The sequence below is a fragment of the Fusarium venenatum genome (genome assembly GCF_020744135.1).
Source record: "Fusarium venenatum strain MPI-CAGE-CH-0201 chromosome Unknown EDB82scaffold_3, whole genome shotgun sequence".
NCBI classification, from domain to species: domain Eukaryota; kingdom Fungi; phylum Ascomycota; class Sordariomycetes; order Hypocreales; family Nectriaceae; genus Fusarium; species Fusarium venenatum.
In genome coordinates this window covers 826,605-843,988 of record NW_027072131.1, presented here as the reverse complement: position 1 = coordinate 843,988, position 17,384 = coordinate 826,605, and the positions used below count along the sequence as shown (strand labels likewise).

Below are 17,384 nucleotides of genomic sequence, written 5' to 3'. Positions count from 1 at the left end.
ATAACATCAGGCTCAGACATGCAGCGACTCAACTGCACGACGATGCGATGCACCAAAATTCATCGTTAGGCTCGATATTTTGGTGGCTGAGCTACGTCACTAGCCGAAGACCAACGCGAGCTTAGCGCACTTTTCTTTTGTTCCCCTCTGGTCTGGGGTGTATTTTGCCGATCTTTGGTTGCCAGGCAACGCATAGTCAAGAGATCAATTGCTTTCGAGTCATTCACTCATTTACTTGAGATTATGAATAGATGGATGGCTCTAACAAGTCAAGAGTATTTGATTACCTATCAATTGGTGACACGCTTTGCAAGCGCGAGTTTCCATGAATATCATCCACGTTTATTGGGAGGTTGGGCGATGCCGAAAGCTTGAAAAATAAGGTGGGTGGTAAAGAGGGCCTCAGCGGTGAGGCGATGGACAGCCACTCCCCTTTCCTTGGCGTCGCGGAAGCCACGGAAATACATTTGGATTTTTTCGAATTTGTATCTGTAGAGAAGACAGTCGAGACATTTGTGACGTAGATAGGCTTCTTGATTATATCCTCGAGTTGCATTCGTGTAAAGTGGCGTCGGCAGTTAGAAGAGACAGCTCTCAGGTACCAAACTCAAACTTTTACTTTCCACTAACAATGTCGCGGGAAGTTGAGTCATGTTTACTTACAAAACCGCATCCGTGGCATTGGTGTCGTGGAACCCAGCATGTAACCATAGTGAGAAGCGACAAGAGAGCCGCGGCATCCTCTAAGCCTCAACAAGGATACTACTGGCGAGGTCCAGACCACGGATGCGGATTTCAGTTACCTCACTCAAAATTTAATCTGGTGGCGGTGAAAAACGACAACGTTGCTGGACTGAAGATTTTGGTTTGTCGGTGACAATTCGAGATTCGTTAGCTATGGACCGTGCAAACTTTGTGTGGATTTGACAGGTCAAGCTTGGACTTTTACCATTCAAACGATTGCGGGACTTTCGATGAAGTGTTGATGCAAGAGATATCCGTCCATGTTGCTCAGAGTGTTCGCAGGCGGGGTCTGCAGTGTTGTTGGATACCGCAAATTTTGTTGACCATTACAATTGGAGCTTGATGCAAGGCCCAGAAACAAAACCGTTCCTTGTAGTCCAATCGTTTCAAAACACTTTAGCAATATCCATCACAACGCTTCACTCTCAAGATCGACAGGTGGAGAGCTATTTGCTGTGCGCAAGTTGGCACAAGCTCATAAACGAGAGGATTACTTTACGGATACTCGGTACCAACTTATCGCTTATGTTCTGTCTCGTGGTCTATTCTATCATTGTTCTTCCTGATCCACAGGGTCTCGTCAATGCTTTCCATGGATGCGATGCAAGCCACCCGTCACAAGGAACAGGTGAGAAGAATATGAGGATTTCACATGTTGACAAGCAGGGGAGACCCAGCTATGAAGTCATGAGATATAAGTGAAAGGAACACTGGGGGCCAAACTTATCACACCGTTGAGTTGATGATCCCGTTCAGCGGGAGTAATGATGTCGGCAGATGGAAGAAGGATAAACCTTGATAACGGCTTCCATCGAGTGAGTTTCAATGCATACATGACGGGGATATGCTGTCCAGCCAGTGTTCATACAAAATGTCAACGTGTTATCACTCTCTCCAAGTTCAGAAAACACACAGGTCAGCCGTTGAGCATCCTGCATGCCGTATAGATGAGTTGACACATCAACAAATCATCTCATAAGAAGCCTACCAGTATCGCCCCATCACAACGGTTTCCATAGCAAAATGTACGTTTTCAAACTTTGAGGGGCAGAAAAAGAAAAACGACCTCTCGGGTTTCCGTGTCGTTAGGAACCTGAATCCTGGTATGCTAGTCTTCCAATTGATAGGACAAAAAGTTCAGGGTGAAGTGGTCGTCTGTGATATACTCACCACTCACAAACCACGAGTGAGTGATGATATCCATGTAGCGGGGCAGTCGAAGCGGGTGTATCCCACTTGACGGGGGTAAAGGCGCTAGAGCCAGCCTGGACCGGCATCTGCGCTAGCCATTAAGCGTCACAGAAAGTCTTCAAGCCCTGGTCTAACTGTAGAAGGTGCCGAAAGTATTTACCACGTACCTTTTACAGGGCTCATTCACCCGTCAACCCACCTACTGCATCGCATCCACCCATCCACACTCACTTTGCCCGTCCCGTCCGCACCTACGGAAAGGTACCCACCTTTCCCAAAGCGCCTCGAAGTAAACATGGATGATCCCATGCATGCTCTTGCTCTTGTTCTTGTTCTCTGCCTCGACCTTGTCTGGGTGCATGCTCTGCCTCTCTCTCCACCTCCGCCTCTCTTCTAATCCATCTCCACCACGAACCAGCGCCATTTTTCTACTGTCTCCTCTCCTCGTGTTCTTGACATCCTAGCTTTTTCCCTCCTCGCTTGCCTGTACCTACAGTACTAGTCCTCCATCCCGCAATTACACCAGGTTAAGGGCATAGGGAATTGTCATCTTGTATCACAAGTGACTATCCCCTTCATTGTCCGATTTTGCAATTCGTTTTGTTGGATCGACTCGAGATAGATCCGTCTCCCTGTATCACCGATTTTGTCTTGTGTGAGTCTTGTCTTGTCCAACCTCGTTTCGATTGCCGCAGCGACCCAGCCCCAGCCACTCGGTTACGGAACTTTTCGATTCTTTTTCACATCGTCGCAATGACAACCTGCGCTTCGGGAATCTGTTAGATTAGATCAATTATGTCAGGCATCAACTAACACTGCCATTAGTACCGATAATACCTCACAGCCTTGATGGCTACTGTGAGACTCCCATAAACCAGCCGTCGCGCCCACGTTTACGACTCCGAGATCCGGATAGCCAAGGAGTTCTCCTGAAAATCAACTTATTCGACCTCAAAGACAAGAATGAGCGGTCCCCCTCCGCCGCCTCCGCCTCATGGCGGAGTGCCAAAGGGTTCCGGTTTGCCTCCAGGCAAATATGACATTTTTGTCATCCCTGAGCACTCTTCTGGAGGTGGTTTCTTGTACCTGCCGTCTATGCAACCAAATTTGAACAGTTTTGCTGCCGGATTCGCTTCAGCCCTGATACTCGTCGTTATTGGTCAAACGTTGGCCCCTTTTTTTCGAACTTTGATGGCGGGCTCTGATGGGTTGAATGGCGCGGCACTGGCAATGCTTGTTATTGGTGTTGGCGCTGGAGCATGGGCATTGGGCCGTTTTCAGACTCAGGGTAGCGGGTTTCCGAATGGTCCTGGAAATAGTGGCTCTGGTAATGGTCGCGGTGGTCAAGGAGGATGGCATTCAAACTCCTGGTCAAACGCTGGAGCACCGCCGCCTCCTCCACCTCATGGCACTCCTCCTCCGCCTCCTCCTCACCATGATACTCCTCCCAGGCCGCCTCCTCATGGCAATGGCCCTAGGACATCGTGGCAAGGGGCTCCCCAGACAGACGAAACTCCGCCGCCGCCACCTCCCCATTCAGCACGTCAATCACCTCGAAATGATTCTGAGCCACGTTCGCGACCGTCTCCAGAAGCTCGGCCTCCACCTCCGCACACGCCTCCCGAAACACCCCCGCCGAAGCACTCCAAATCGAAGTCCAAGTCCAAACCTAAGCCGAGAGATCCCTCACCTCCACCGAAGTCGCGACCCGGAACTCCGCCTCCTCCAAAATCCAAATCCAAACCAGCGCCTGACCCAGAAAAGATCGCAAGAGCCGAAGCTGCCAAAGCCGAAGCTGCCAAAGCCGAAGCTGCCAGAGCCGAAGCTGCCAAAGCCGAAGCTGCCAAAGCTGAGGCCGCTAAAGCTGAGGCTGCCAAGGTTGAGGCTGCAATGATAGAAGCTAAAAAGGCCGACGCTGCAAGGAAAGAAGCTGAAGAGGCCGAAGCTGCAAGGAAAGAAGCGGAAGAGGCTGAAGCTGCCAGGAAACAGCGAAAGATTCAGGCTCGAAAGGCTGAAGCCGCAAGGAAAGAAGCCGAGAGGATTGAGGCTGAAAAGGCCGAGGCAGCTAGAAAAGAGGCACAAAGAATCGCAGCTGAAAAGGCCGAAGCCGCAAGAATCGAAGCTGAAAAGATCGAAGCGGCGAGGAGAGAAGCCGAAAAGATCGAATTAGCAAGGATAGAAGCGGAAAAGGCCGAAACAGCAAGAATTGAGGCTGAAATAGCAGAGATCGCCAGGATTGAAGCCGAAAAGTTAGAGGCTGCAAAGGCTGAGGCTGCCAGGAAGAAGAATTCTTGGGAAAAGGCTCGTGAGGAGATGAGAAGAAAGGAGGAGGAACGCAAAACCAAGGAAGCCGAACAGAAGCGTCGCGATGAAGCCGCAAAACGACTTGCGGAGCTAAGGGCAAAGGACGCCAAGGAACGAGAAGAAAGAGAAAAGAAACGCCAGCGCAAGGAGCAGGAAGCACAAGAAAGAAAAGAACTCCTCGAGGCCTCGCAACGTGCCAAGGAATTAGCGATCAAGTTGGAGGAAGAGCGCAAAGAACGAGAGCGTCTAGAGAAGGAGGCCAAGGAAATTCGCGAGCGAGAAGCCCAACGGGAGAAGGAGGCCCGTGACCTTGCAGAGAAAAAGAAGAAGGAAGCCGATGAACGTGAAGCCAGAAGGAAGAAGTTTGCGGCTGAACGAGAGGCTCTGAGAAAGAAGGAGGCCGAGGAGGCTAAACAACGAGAGGAAGCCCAAAAACGAAAGGAGGCTGAGAAAGCTGAGAAGGAAAAGGCAGAAAAAGAGAGGATCGAGAGAGAAAAGGCCGAAGCTGAAAAGGCTGAGAGGGAGCGCGCTGCACAAGAAACCGCCTCCCGTCAACCTAGCAGTTACGCCTACTCGGGAGTTGGCGAGAAGATCAGCATGTGGCCCAACGGTCGCCCGCCAGCTCCCAAGTCTACCACCTCATCTTCAACTGCTCACCCACCTGCTCCCAGCACAGCTTCCTCTCAAAGAAAGCCTGCTCCCTCCGCCACTAGGTCCAACGTTTCTGGCGTCAGCACCGAGAATTCGTATCGACCTTATGACAAGCCCAGACAGCCAAGAGAGAGGACTTCCATGTCTTCCCTCGGCTCCGAATCGTCTTGGGCGGCTTCTCAGACTACTGGTCGGACAACGCCCCCTCCTTCGAATCGTACTGGCCCATACTCTACCAAGGATCCTGACAAGATTGTCATCTCGGGTGTCTACCTGTTCATGAACCAATTCTCCAAGACACCTGCCAGTCAGCTTATCTCTGGTGTTGGAACTGTAACTGACGGACTCATACTCCGTATTACTACTGAAGGTCTTTTTATCGACGATGATGTCCGAAATGTACCACAACGCGAATGGGATGTTAAGGCTTGGACCCTGAAACAAGTCGAGGTATGGTGCCCCCCGCAATGCTTGAAATCGTCTTCTGCGTCCCCTGCTTCAAATCCGAACCCTTTGCTTGAGGCCTCTTCTCGGGCATGTGATGCGGCCAAACCTCTGGTAGGCGACGAAGCCGAAGTGTACTTGACCGAGATGCTGCGCGCATGCAAAACTTGTTGTCGAATTGGTTTATGCGATAGGAAATTTCGAGACGCTAACATTATTTCTTCAACTGGACAGACTGGAGAATGGAAATCGAAGGGCTTGCATATTGTGCGTGCCTCCGTTCGAGATCAAGAAGGAAAGCGATACTTGTTTGTCGTTGATGAGTCGGAGGCCTGGAAGGTATCAGTTGGACTTCAACGACTCCGCCGCGGTACCCAAGTTCGACAGCTTGCTGTCAGCGGTATGGCAGCCGCAGATGCCCGAGGCACCCTCGAGATGCTTGGATGGGCTTGATTCAACCTTGGCGACGTATATTCGCTTCGGTACATAGATTTTGGGAGAGACGGCACCATCACCAACAAGAGGACGAAGAATAGAATAGAAGAGCGGAGGCAGCGCTGTGATTTATCGGTGGACCAGAATAACACAAGCGGTTACCTGGGTGAAAAGGATCAAGTGCAGCATTTGTGGCGACGTTGGAATGTCGGTGAATTGCATAGCAAGACAGGAGTCCGGGGCAAGGCGGATCTGGATTTGACAGGGCTGGCCGACCTGTGTCAGTCATTTTGTTTGATTACGAGCATTTTATTCATCATACCCCTTTGGCATCTTTGAAAAATTGGATCGAGGATAGATTTACGATGAAATATATGAAGATAATTTTCAGTTCTCAGTTTTAAGTGTGTCTATCGTGATGAGGAGCTGTCGTCTCTAGGGTAACTTTATCTGGATGGATGTGATGCTCACATGAACACAGACAACGAAAAATATAGCTTGAGAATGTATATAATTGATTTGTTGATGTGTCCCTGTTTCTATCGTGGTGTTTTCTATTGATGTTCTTCTGTAAAAGAACTCTGCGATGATTGCTGGTCGGTTGCAAAGTCAGTTGGGTTATGGCAACGCCCATCACGGCAAATACTGTCTTCTCCAAAATGTTTAATTACACACCAATTTCTGTATCGGTAAAGGCATTCCTGCAGATATGTTTACTAGTTACTTAGCATCTCTTGGAAAGTCATCTGAGAATAGTTGGTGAATATAAGGTTGACGATGCCGAGTTGCGTGCCAAGTTGGTCATGTGACGCAATCCCTATCAGCACTGTGGCCTTTGAGCAAATGAAACCACTCACTTACACTCATTCATCACTCACCAACATAAACTCCAACAAGCAAGAAAATGGAAAACATATATCTTATCCTCGGTCTTTTCGTCCTGTTCATGGTCGGCCGGGTAAGTCAACCCATCTCAAACCATTTATCAGTCACTAACCTCCCAGGCCATCTTCGCTGATCGTTCCCCCATCCCCGAAACCTCGGGAAAAGTCACCAAAGTCACTGAATCATCAGAACTAAACACCGTCCTCTCTTCAAACAAGCATGTCGTGGTAGACTTTTACGCCGACTGGTGTCCTCCCTGCCGCGCCATCGCGCCCGTCTTTTCCAGCCTTGCTGACAAGCACGCATCAACCGGCCATCTTGCTTTCGCAAAAGTCAACACTGATCATGTGAAGGATGTTGCTGTCAAGTATGGAATCTCGGCTATGCCTACTTTTGTATTTTTCACGGATGGTGTGCCTAAGGGTATTTCTGTTGAGGGATTGCCGAGTGGTCATTCTGTTAATGTCAACAAGGATGGTTTGGTTGATAGGATTCGGGGCGCGGACCGAAGAGCTTTGGAGGCTGTTGTTAAGGCTTTGGCTAGTAAGGAGTAGAATTTTGGGATGATGGGATGGAGGTGAGGGAAGAGAGATACTGTTGACGATTCAGCTACGGCCGTTTGTTGGCGTATGGTCCGATTTAATAGAGTTAATGTGTATCTGGTCCCCATGTTCTACCAGCAAGACCATGTGTCCACAGTCAATGAAAGATACGTGTTTCTACGAGTGGCGTTTGTCACTGGTTTGACCCAAGCCGAAACGATATAACCCAGAAATGATTGTGATATTGAAAGCCCACAGATTCTGACTACAATCCCTCTGCAACCAAATGTCTTCCACAAATCGTGTTCATGTTATCCCTCCAACTATCTTCCTACATCGTGACCACAATCGTCGTCGCTGATACTCCAGCATCAAGAATATCCATAGCAGCCTGAAGAGAGTCAAGTCCATGCCCGGCAATCTTTGGCTCTGGAGCTGGTATAAAGGTACCTTTTGCCAACTCCCCCGAGATGTAATCGTTATAAACCCAGGAAGAGAGTTCTTTGTCAGTCGATAGTGGCACGACAAACTTCGTCTCGACACCTTCTGGTAACGGGAAGCGAGGTACCATCGTCAAAGGAACCAGTTTGCAATTATCCGGCGAGCTCAGAGCGACAGCGGCGCAAGCTTCAACGATTGAAGCGTACTGTGAAACATCTAAACCTCCATTTGAAATAGATCCAGCGACTGTCTTCCCCTGGACTGCGGTAAGAAGGTCTTGCTTAACAGAGGACGAGTTGTAGTCAAAGACGTGGCTAGCACCAAGTTTCTTGAGGTAGTCAAAGTTCCTGGGCGATGCGGTGGTTATGACTTCGAATCCAGCTGCTTTGGCAAGCTGAATGATGTTACAACCAACACTGGTCGATCCACCCCAGACAAGAATAACCTTCCCGCTGGCTTTGGTATCAGGGGTAGGAAGATCAAGCGCCAAATATTCCGGATGAAACAGCGCTTTCACAGCAACACTCAAGCACAGAGGAAGTACAGCTGCTTGTTCGTAGCTGATATTGTCCGGTATTTTGGCGCAAGAGTGTTCTCTCACGGGGACGTACTCTTGGAAAGTACCCATGTTGTAGCCAGCGACGCGATCACCAACTTTGAACTTGGTGATACCAGAGCCAAGAGCTATGACTTGTCCAGCGACATCGCAGCCTAGTATAGCTGGAAACTTGAGCCATGGAAAGAGAGTGCCTAGTTTCTGCTGCGCACAGTCGACTGGGTTAAGGGAGATTGCATGATTCTTTACTATGACTTGGTCGTCTTGAGGTTCAGGATATGGAGCTGATCTGAGCTCGAGGGGGGTATTGACGGCAACGAGGTATGCGGCCTTGTTCTCTGGCATGATGTGTATGTATGAATGAAATGAGTAACGGCTCTTGGAGATTCATAGTGTCGAATTACGGACATACATCAACGGTTCTTATAGTTAGCCCTCGGAGTCCTGTTTTTGTATAGCATATTGGTGACGACGGAATCAATGATGATAGTGTGGTAAGTTAGATATCAGTGAATACGACTGTAGGTTAGCGCATTTCAGCCGAACAGAGCGTCTCATATTTATCGCCAGTCATAAATGGGAGAGATAGTAATGAATACGAGTCAAGGTTAGCGCGTATCAAGAGAGGACAGTAGCTTGTGTAGTTGACAACTACATCTGGGTGTTATCGGATATAAGTCGTCCAAAGTCCGCCAAGACCGTAAGAGCCGCATAGCAGATTGGAACTCGACATCTTTGACATGACTGGATAGTTTTATCAATCCACGGTAATAAATAATGTCACAATTTCCAGGAGACATGATCTAGTACAAATAATGGATCGCCAACTCAGCTGGACCGTTCCTCTACAAGCGCGCCGTGTCTCGGTTCGGATCCCGGAAACCCGTGATCCACCTTTACGGTATCCCGGAGCCCATTTCGGCGGAGGTCCGGAAGTGAGGCCGGAAGCTATCACAGCCTCACTTCTCAATCAATGAGTCGAATCATACATAATTGAAGCCAATTCAGGACTTAAAACTAATTGCGGCGCTGTACTTATGTAAGTAGTTGCATTTGGTTGGAAACATATGGCAATCCGGCTCGGTTCGGTTGAAGCAGATCCCGATCCGGGACCACATGCTTCTCCATATAAGCCCGGATTGGTATCACAATATCCAGCCACCATATTTATTTTTAAACAGTAGTCTGTATTCATCAAGCGAGTTCTCTCAAGACTAGTCTAGTCAGTGGTAGTAGTACCCTTTCGTGCCTCCCTCTCAGCAACATAGGCTCGCCACTTGGGGTTCCAGATACAAACAGGAATACCCAACAAAAAGATAGCACCAAAAATACCAGCCAAAACACCAAAAGCCCACTTGTAACCATGCTGTTCAATCATTGGGGTCAAGCCATACGTAACTCCAAAGGAGATGACATTCTTTGTACCAACCACAGTGACAATGGCTGGGCCAGGATGCTTGGGAGCAGCCTCAGAGGCAAAGGTGGTAGAGATGATAAGGACGGCCGTGAAGGAATACTGGAAGATGGTCCAGCCGAGATATGGTCCCCACCAAGTCGCTCCTCCACCAGCAGTAAAGCCGTAGAGAAGAAGCATCGCTACACCGACAATTGCAGGAGGGGCCATGGTGATGAGGTGATGCTCGGGCTGGTGAATACCCTTGTTTCGGCGGGCCATCCACATGACGAACGGGTTAGCAAGGAACGTGCAGTACAGCATGGCTATAACCGCTCCAATGGCTCCGCCGACGTTGACCAGACCGATATCCTTGGCTTGCCAGTGATAGTTCTGCATCAAGACTTGGTTGTAAGTCAAAGACATGCCCACACCACAGCCAAGAGCGATAGAAGATGTGAGAACGGCATACAAGATACCAGGCGACGAGAACGAGGCAAGCATGTACTTCCAGCTCAGAAGAATGACTCGCACAGGCTGAGACGCTGGCTTGGACCATGGTCGAAGACGCTGCATGTATGTCTTGCGATCAACATTATCAGCTGGATTACCGGCGTTAGGAGGCGTCAATCCAGATCTCGACATGTCCTCCAGATAAGCCTGCGCTTCTGAATCAGGAATGACCCTGGTAACACCAAACTCATCCGTGACGACAAGCTGACCATCGAGCGAAGCAGCCGGACGGGTAAACTGAGTCTCGAAACCCAGCAAGACAGCGATGACCAACCCAACGCCCACAGTAATGGTGAAAACCCAGTAATACCAGCGCCAGCCGAGATCGGCGTTGATGTAGGAAGACGCCAGGTTGAGGGTCGAGGAGAAAGCGTTTTGAAGCATCCAGTATAGACCAAAAATGAAAGCTCGCTCGTGGAGGAAGGTGACTTCAGTGAGCATGAGGGGTAGGAGAGATTCGGATGCGCCTGTTGCGATGCCTTGGATAATGCGAGCTGCGAGATGGCCATTGTAACTGTTTTGTGTAGCCGCTGCGATGCTGGCTGCGAAGAGAACAACTGTTGAGATGAGAAAGACGGGACGGCGTCCAAAGGCGAGAGATAAAGGAAGAATGATGTAGTTTCCTAGAATACTGGGTAAGCCAAGTGGTTCGTTCAAGGTAGTGCATAACGACTTACCAAGACCAATGAATAAAGTCGGTAATGTAATAAGAAGCACGATTTGATCCGAGTTGTAGCCTTGTGGGATATAGGCCTCAAAAAAGACATTCAGAATAGCACCCAGTCCACTGGCGACAGAAAGACCCATGATGGAAAACCAACAGCAGCAAAAGACAATGCCATACTTTTCCCAAGGGCGAAAGTTGAGAGGATCATTGGGATCAGAGGACGGAACCGGAATCTTTCGAATTTCGCCCTTTCCATCAACGAGCAGGGCGTTTCCTTCGATGTGGCCGTGTCCATTGTGATTGTCTGGTTGGGTCTTTTCAATGTGGTCTGTTGAAATGACAGCCTCGAGGTTGGGATAATCTTTTGTGTCTGTCATGATGAATAGAGATACCTTCCGAGCAGGGCTGTGAGACAACTCGAAAGAAACAATAAGTATGAGATTTGACAAGAAGCTCTTGATCTATATAATTCGAGGCCTTCCCCACATCGGTATCTTGGATCCATAGCTTTCCCCAATCTATCTAAACTACCCCAGATGTCGGATCGGATTCCTAGATTCCCTCCACATTCCCGATCCGGGGGTTCGGTTCGGTAGCTTAAACTCCAGACTTCTGACAAGTTGGTTTATATATCATAGAATGAGATCGCTGTTACTATCTCGAAAAGTTAATTTATATCACTCAATGGCTTTACTTGAGTCTCGACTTGTTCAAACAACCAGTCATCATATTCGGGTTCAACATAAGCCACTGTCGCTATGCACGGTCTAGACCATATAAAGACTTGACAAACCGAACCGAAGCTCCAATTCTGACTGTTCTCATACAACCCCGCATCGCCATAATGCCTGCCTGACCGTATATGGCTTACCGAGGATGAGGACTCACAAAGGACCAACCACCTTTGCCCAGACCTCAAATAATACCAGAATTGACATGAAAGTCCCAAGAGCCTCAATGACAACTCGACTCAAAGGCCAATCTTCACCTTTCCCATCGATACGCTGAACCATAGGTAGCCCTGTAATGAAGAATGCCATATATCCCACAGATCCAACTGTCATCATGCGATCTCTCTTCTCATAGTAGAACCACTCTGAAAGCAGGGGACTCGCCATGAAGAACGTTTCTCCAAGGGCAATGCCATACGAAAGAGCCACTATCACAACAGCCCTCCCAAAACGTCTAGGTCGTAACCTCTGAGCAACTTCCTTCTCTACGACCATAAGGACTGTATAGTAGGTCATAAAGTACGCGTGCGTAAGAGGATACAGAAACACGGGAACTTGACCCCCGGTTCTTCCAACAACATCAGAGCTAAAGTTCCACTTGCAAGGGAACTTGTATCTCATTCCCATGAGATCAAAGAAGTAGTGCGATGTAAAGTAGGTTCCCAAGCAGACGATTGTCGCTACCCAGACGTTCAGCTTGAACCAGTATCTGCGATACCATGGACGACCGATCTTTTTAGATAAGAGCGCTGGGAATAGTATGGGTGGTGTGGCGACTGCTATTGAGAAGAGGAAGTAATCAATGTCGTTCCATTGGTGCATTATTCCGCTCAACATAGCGAATGCGACTGTGATTACCCAGAAGGGGCTTAAGAAGAGGTTTAGTCGTTGTGTCCATCGCTTCTCAGCTTCAATGCTTTGGGTTGTGGCTTTGTAGGTACTCGGTGTTGAGGGTGCCATTTTGACAATTGCATGTATATGCTTACGTTTTCATGAATACCCGGGAATGAATGGGAATCAGGACATGTGTGTAATATATATATATATATATAACCGGCTAATAACACCCTGTACTTGTACGCCAAGGATTGTAGGATCAGCTTACAGAAGAACAGGGATTCACTTAGCCATTATCAATCCTTCATCGCTCAGCCAAGGTATAGCCCTCAGAATATCAGAAATATTAACCACTGGAAGCATAAGAGACGAAATTAGTAGGTCATTTTATGCTCCTTAGACTACTTGTTTTTGTACCCTAAGACTTGGGAGGCCAATTTTTCTGTTACCTACTAGATAGCATACTGAGGACTTGATGTAGGACTTGTTTTTGGTCGTTTGTGTAACACCTATGTGAGCAACAGTTGGTTCTAGAGGCTGATATGCAAAATCGGAACCGCAAAGTTCAACTTTGCTGAGTCATAATGAAAGAAAACCCAAAGCCCAAACAAACATTAATTTCTCCTCACAAACAACTGTCTCTCTTTGCGCTTGGGTAAGTGAATGCATCATGACAGCTATCCGAACGCTAACCCATCTCTTAGACATCAAAACATGCCTTCAGACAGAAGCCTCTTCTTTTCGGACCAGTTTGGCATCAGCTGCGGTACCGTAACAATAGACGTGCCAAGATCCAAACTTCTCCTTATCTATTACAGAAAGACGGGAGAATACCTGCTTCCCAAAGGTCACAAAGACATAGGCGAAAGCCTAGAGGAAACAGCCCTCCGAGAGACTTTTGAAGAAACCGGAATCAAAGCCCAACTCCTCCCCGTTCGTATCAATTCCGTTGCTACCACACCCCAAGGAAGAGATCGCCCGAGTCTAATTACTGAACCTATCGCCGTTTCGCAACGTATGGCGAGAGATGGCGTCCTAAAGATCATGTTTTGGTACGTCGCCATAGCGGATTCTACGATTGCGCCGGAACAGGGCACGCAGCAGGAGGGTGAGGATTTTGACCCTGTTTGGGTGAGCTTTGACGATGTTGAGTCTACCGTGTCGTGGGAAGATGATCGGCGTATTGTTTCGAAGGCCATTGCTGCTGTTCAAGAGGGATGAGTGTCACGTTAAAAAGGGACATGGATGGGCATGAAGAATGATAACAACTGTTGTTGAGAGCCTGGCATATGCTCTTGATGTATTAATGGTGTTGAATACCTGACTCAACGAAGAAATATCCCTAACGCCTTTGTAAATCGCAAAAAGCCTATTACCATCCGAATCCCATCTATCATAAGAATTTACAATCTGTATATCCATCGGGTATCACAACTTTTCAAAACCTCGCGTCCAAAACATCTCGAACCTCTACAACCCCATCCATCTTTCCAAGTACCAAAGTCCTACCGTCCTCTGCAAAAGCCCCAGACATTATCATCGCCTTCGTAGTCTCCTCGTACGCGACCGAGCCCGTCGCAACATCCATAACGTCGAATCCGTCCTCAGTTCTGCAGAGCATGTATCTGCAGTCGGGTGAGATAGCCAGCGGCCATCCTTCGTAGCTTCGTACAGCGTTGAGATTGTAAGATGTCAAGTCGTTTGCCGCAGGGATCCAGATGTGTACGTTTGTTCCCCATACTGAAACGATGCGTCGTCCATCGGGACTGACGGCTAGAGCTCTGGGGTTGTTAGAGCCGTCCATCTCAAGACGGCGAATCGTCTTGTAGGTCGTCGTATTGGTGATTCTCAACGTTCCATCGCGCGAGATAGTCACAAGACTGGAGTCGGGGAGGAAGGCGGCGTGAGTGATCGTGTCGATGTGGCTCAGAACCATTCCCGCCCGAACTCCATTCTTGACATCGTAGACCCCAACGCGATCCTTTGCTTCTCCCACTGCAACAAGTCTTCCATCGCGGCTCCAAGCAATAGGCTCACCCTTTGCCTCCTTGAGTTCGCAGGCAGTCTTACCACTCACATAATCCCGTAGAAAGACGGTAGTAGAGTGGTGAAAGTCAACGCCGCCTGTAAGCTGAACAGTCCAGTCTCGAACAGTTGCCAAGCGAGAGCCCTTTGGCGCAAAGACAGCTCTCGATCCACTTGTCTTAGAGTAAACGTTTCCGTTCTTGAGGTCAAAGACGTCGATCCAGGATTGGAGAGTTTGTGCTGCGCCGTAAATGGCGAATGCTACAGAGGTAGAAGGCGAGATACCGACCGAGGTGATCTCGGCCTTGCTAAAGGCGCGGCTGAAGCGTAGTGGGAGACGCATGGTTGATGATGAGCTCATAGGGCTTGAGCTTTGTGATCTTGGCGAGAGTTGAGAGGGTGGTGCTGGTGATTGTCCCCTGGTTTGTTGTTAGTCTTGAAGCTCTGGCTTTGATGAAGGTAACTTACATGATGATGAGCAAACAATTGGTGTCAGCAATAGCGAGTATAAACAAAATAGGCAAATAAGATATAAGTTATGTTCAATTGATTTATTGTAAGGCTGTCTTTGTAGAATGTGTAACTGAGGGTATCACCAAATCTCACCTCGAAACAAAGGGCGACGAGCTTCATCTTAAACAATCTTCGAGCCCACAACAGTGACTCTTACCTTGACCGACCATGACGAATTGCTAATCACATTTTTCTCCTATCCACGGCGAAGATCAAAATGACTGCTAAAAACGTACAGCATCAACTGCTACAGGTAATATGTCGCTTACACCAACTCGTCCAGCTACATGAACCCGGTTGAGTCACTGACAATGCTCCGCCGTTCTCCGTTGGAGAAAGCCGGAGGGCGTTTTTACATCGTTTCGGCGAGACAGAATTAGGAATGGTCTGGAAAACGTGGAGGTGGGTTAGGGATTCCTGGGGTTGTTTATTTGGACTAGCTTGGACAGGGATGAAAGACGATGAGTCTGCTTATTCTTTGACAGTTTATGGCTTGAAGAAGAACGTTGCGATGTTCTTGAGAACAAACATGGATGATGGCATGTTACTTGTTGGCTTACAATCAGCATTGGAGGATGTCTTACTGCACAGCCTATAGAATTCGGTTTTGTCTCCATCTCCAAAGACATCAACCCCACGAGCGACAGATGCTTAGCTTGCAGGCCTCAAAATGGATCAACGCTAAACTTTACAATACTCCATCCATCTTGAAGCTGAAATGATGTATGGCTGGCTTACAAAAGAAAATTCGTTTTGTAAGCAAAATCCAAGTGTCACAACGAGAGAGCCGAAAGACTCAACGTTACGCATTCTATACTTCAAATTTAATTGGTCAATTCATTGAGAGACTGCCCTGTAGATTGAATTGGTAGATATTCGTCATTTTAACCCATCAAGGTGTTTTATCAAGGTGTCTTTCACCTCCACTATTATCTCTCATAAACTCATAAACTCGCTCTCAACACAAATCCTTCTCTTTTTATAAATATCATCCGCTCAAGCACCGAAAGCCTCATCGTAGTTTGTCATGCAAGATCGGTATCGAACGGAGCTCTTCTCCAAAGCCTTCATGGCCTGCTGAAGACCCTCGGTGGAGATGGGGATCTCCTCGATCCACGACTTGAGACCCTTGTCAGCAGCGAGCTGAAGCATCTCGAGCATCTCACGTCGGCTACCCAAGTGAGATGTGCCGATGTAGCAACCGTTGGTGATAAAGTCCTGGTTTCGGATCTGGATTCCGTCACCGCCAGGCAGACCGACCGAGTTCCAGTGGCCGTGGATGTCGAGGAGGCTGAGGTACTCGCTGAGAGCGAAGCCCTCGAATGAGGTAGCGGTGTTGATGATGATGTCAAAGGTCATCTTGTGGCCCTCGGTCCAGTTCTTCTCGCCGGTAGCAAGGAAGCCGTCGGCGCCCATCTTGCGAGCATCCTCCTCCTTGGCTCGTGTACGGGAGATGGCCCAGACTTCAGCACCCAGAGCCTTGGCGAAGATAACACCATAGTGGCCGAGACCACCGATACCGACGATACCGACCTTCTTTCCGGGACCGGCGCCGAGACGCTTCAGTGGGCTGTATACGGTGATACCGGCGCAGAGCATGGGGGCCGCTTGGGTGCTTGACAGAGCCTCGGGGATGGGGTAGACCCTGGGAAACATGTCAGTCATGGGTCTTTCGAGAGAATTGAGAGTACTCACCAGTACTCGTGCACTCGGCTGTGAGAAGAGTAACCACCCTGGGTCTTGAAACCAGTGTCAAGGTAATCAGCGCCATAGGCGTCGATCTGGTGTTTGCAGTAGGTCTCGTTGTCATTCTTGCACTGACGGCAGTCCAAGCAAGACCAAACCTGGGCACCAGCACCAACACGGTCTCCAACCTTGGCGAGAGTGACCTTGTCGCCTACACGAAGAACCTTGCCGACGACCTCGTGGCCGACAGCAAGAGGGTAGGGGCAAGCACCCCAATCTCCGCTGATGGTGTGGCGATCACTGGCGCAGACACCACAGCACTCGACCTTGATGTCGACATCGTATTCACCAAAGGGACGAGGCTCGAATGAGTTCTTCTGGAAGTCGGTCCAGTGCTCGGCGCTGGGGGACTGGAAGCCCTGGAACTTGTCGGGGACAGACATGATGTGTTTGAGTAGAATGAGGGTATATGGAGAGGGAAGAAGAGGGAAACAGACGAGAGAAGAGTCAATGAGGCAACTGCGGCATCATGATGCTTTATAAACCTCGCGGTTTCCCTTTGAAGAAACCCCCACTCAATGAAGCTCACCCCTCATGGCGTAGCAATGAGGGGCAAGGGAAGTCAAGAACCTGGTTAACCCCTCCTTCTTCACTCCATCATGAACAAGAATAACCATGGTTGGATCCAATTCGAGCGCGACCACTTTTGGGGGTTTGTTTGGGGGTTTCGGGTGACATGGCGACTTGCAGTTGAAGCTCCATTCTAACTATAAGCGACAGGCGATATCCGACAGCCGATGCCATGACTTGATTGGATAAAGGATAA

At 48.8% G+C, this 17,384-nt stretch overlaps 8 protein-coding genes across 8 annotated transcripts; 3 read left to right on the top strand and 5 right to left on the bottom strand.

Moving 5' to 3' along the window:
- Window positions 1-3,757: 3,757 nt before the first annotated feature.
- EDB82DRAFT_503299 (uncharacterized protein) lies at window positions 3,758-6,195 on the top strand. The gene has a single exon (XM_025726473.2). It carries the CDS (start codon window positions 3,826-3,828, stop codon window positions 5,785-5,787), a length of 1,962 nt encoding a protein of 653 aa, XP_025581036.2. The 5' UTR covers window positions 3,758-3,825; the 3' UTR covers window positions 5,788-6,195.
- A 434-nt stretch (window positions 6,196-6,629) lies between these two features.
- EDB82DRAFT_503297 (thioredoxin-like protein) lies at window positions 6,630-7,412 on the top strand. Its single transcript, XM_025726472.2, has 2 exons — window positions 6,630-6,727; window positions 6,774-7,412. The coding sequence occupies exons 1-2, from the start codon at window positions 6,674-6,676 to the stop codon at window positions 7,206-7,208; spliced, it is 489 nt and encodes a 162-aa protein (XP_025581035.1). The 5' UTR covers window positions 6,630-6,673; the 3' UTR covers window positions 7,209-7,412.
- Window positions 7,413-7,449: 37 nt separating this feature from the next.
- EDB82DRAFT_537857 (chaperonin 10-like protein) lies at window positions 7,450-8,538 on the bottom strand (the record flags this gene model as incomplete). Its single annotated transcript, XM_025726471.2, has 1 exon — window positions 7,450-8,538. The coding sequence occupies one exon, from the start codon at window positions 8,536-8,538 to the stop codon at window positions 7,528-7,530; it is 1,011 nt and encodes a 336-aa protein (XP_025581034.1). The 3' UTR covers window positions 7,450-7,527.
- An 852-nt stretch (window positions 8,539-9,390) lies between these two features.
- Window positions 9,391-11,398, bottom strand: EDB82DRAFT_447264 (major facilitator superfamily domain-containing protein). Its single transcript, XM_025726470.2, has 2 exons — window positions 10,777-11,398; window positions 9,391-10,722 (listed from the first exon to the last, which is right to left on the bottom strand). The coding sequence occupies exons 1-2, from the start codon at window positions 11,141-11,143 to the stop codon at window positions 9,413-9,415; spliced, it is 1,677 nt and encodes a 558-aa protein (XP_025581033.1). The 5' UTR covers window positions 11,144-11,398; the 3' UTR covers window positions 9,391-9,412.
- On the bottom strand, window positions 11,399-12,519 carry EDB82DRAFT_503293 (uncharacterized protein). Its single transcript, XM_025726469.2, has one exon. The coding sequence runs from the start codon at window positions 12,455-12,457 to the stop codon at window positions 11,651-11,653; it is 807 nt and encodes a 268-aa protein (XP_025581032.1). The 5' UTR covers window positions 12,458-12,519; the 3' UTR covers window positions 11,399-11,650.
- Window positions 12,520-12,964: 445 nt separating this feature from the next.
- EDB82DRAFT_206556 (NUDIX hydrolase domain-like protein) lies at window positions 12,965-13,663 on the top strand. The gene has a single exon (XM_065607215.1). It carries the CDS (start codon window positions 12,998-13,000, stop codon window positions 13,553-13,555), a length of 558 nt encoding a protein of 185 aa, XP_065463766.1. The 5' UTR covers window positions 12,965-12,997; the 3' UTR covers window positions 13,556-13,663.
- A 109-nt stretch (window positions 13,664-13,772) lies between these two features.
- Window positions 13,773-14,702, bottom strand: EDB82DRAFT_526128 (Quino protein amine dehydrogenase; the record flags this gene model as incomplete). Its single annotated transcript, XM_025726466.1, has 1 exon — window positions 13,773-14,702. The coding sequence occupies one exon, from the start codon at window positions 14,700-14,702 to the stop codon at window positions 13,773-13,775; it is 930 nt and encodes a 309-aa protein (XP_025581030.1).
- A 982-nt stretch (window positions 14,703-15,684) lies between these two features.
- EDB82DRAFT_206553 (chaperonin 10-like protein) lies at window positions 15,685-17,108 on the bottom strand. The gene is made up of 2 exons (XM_025726465.2): window positions 16,568-17,108; window positions 15,685-16,517 (listed from the first exon to the last, which is right to left on the bottom strand). The coding sequence occupies exons 1-2, from the start codon at window positions 16,999-17,001 to the stop codon at window positions 15,869-15,871; spliced, it is 1,083 nt and encodes a 360-aa protein (XP_025581029.1). The 5' UTR covers window positions 17,002-17,108; the 3' UTR covers window positions 15,685-15,868.
- Between the last annotated feature and the right edge of the window lie 276 nt (window positions 17,109-17,384).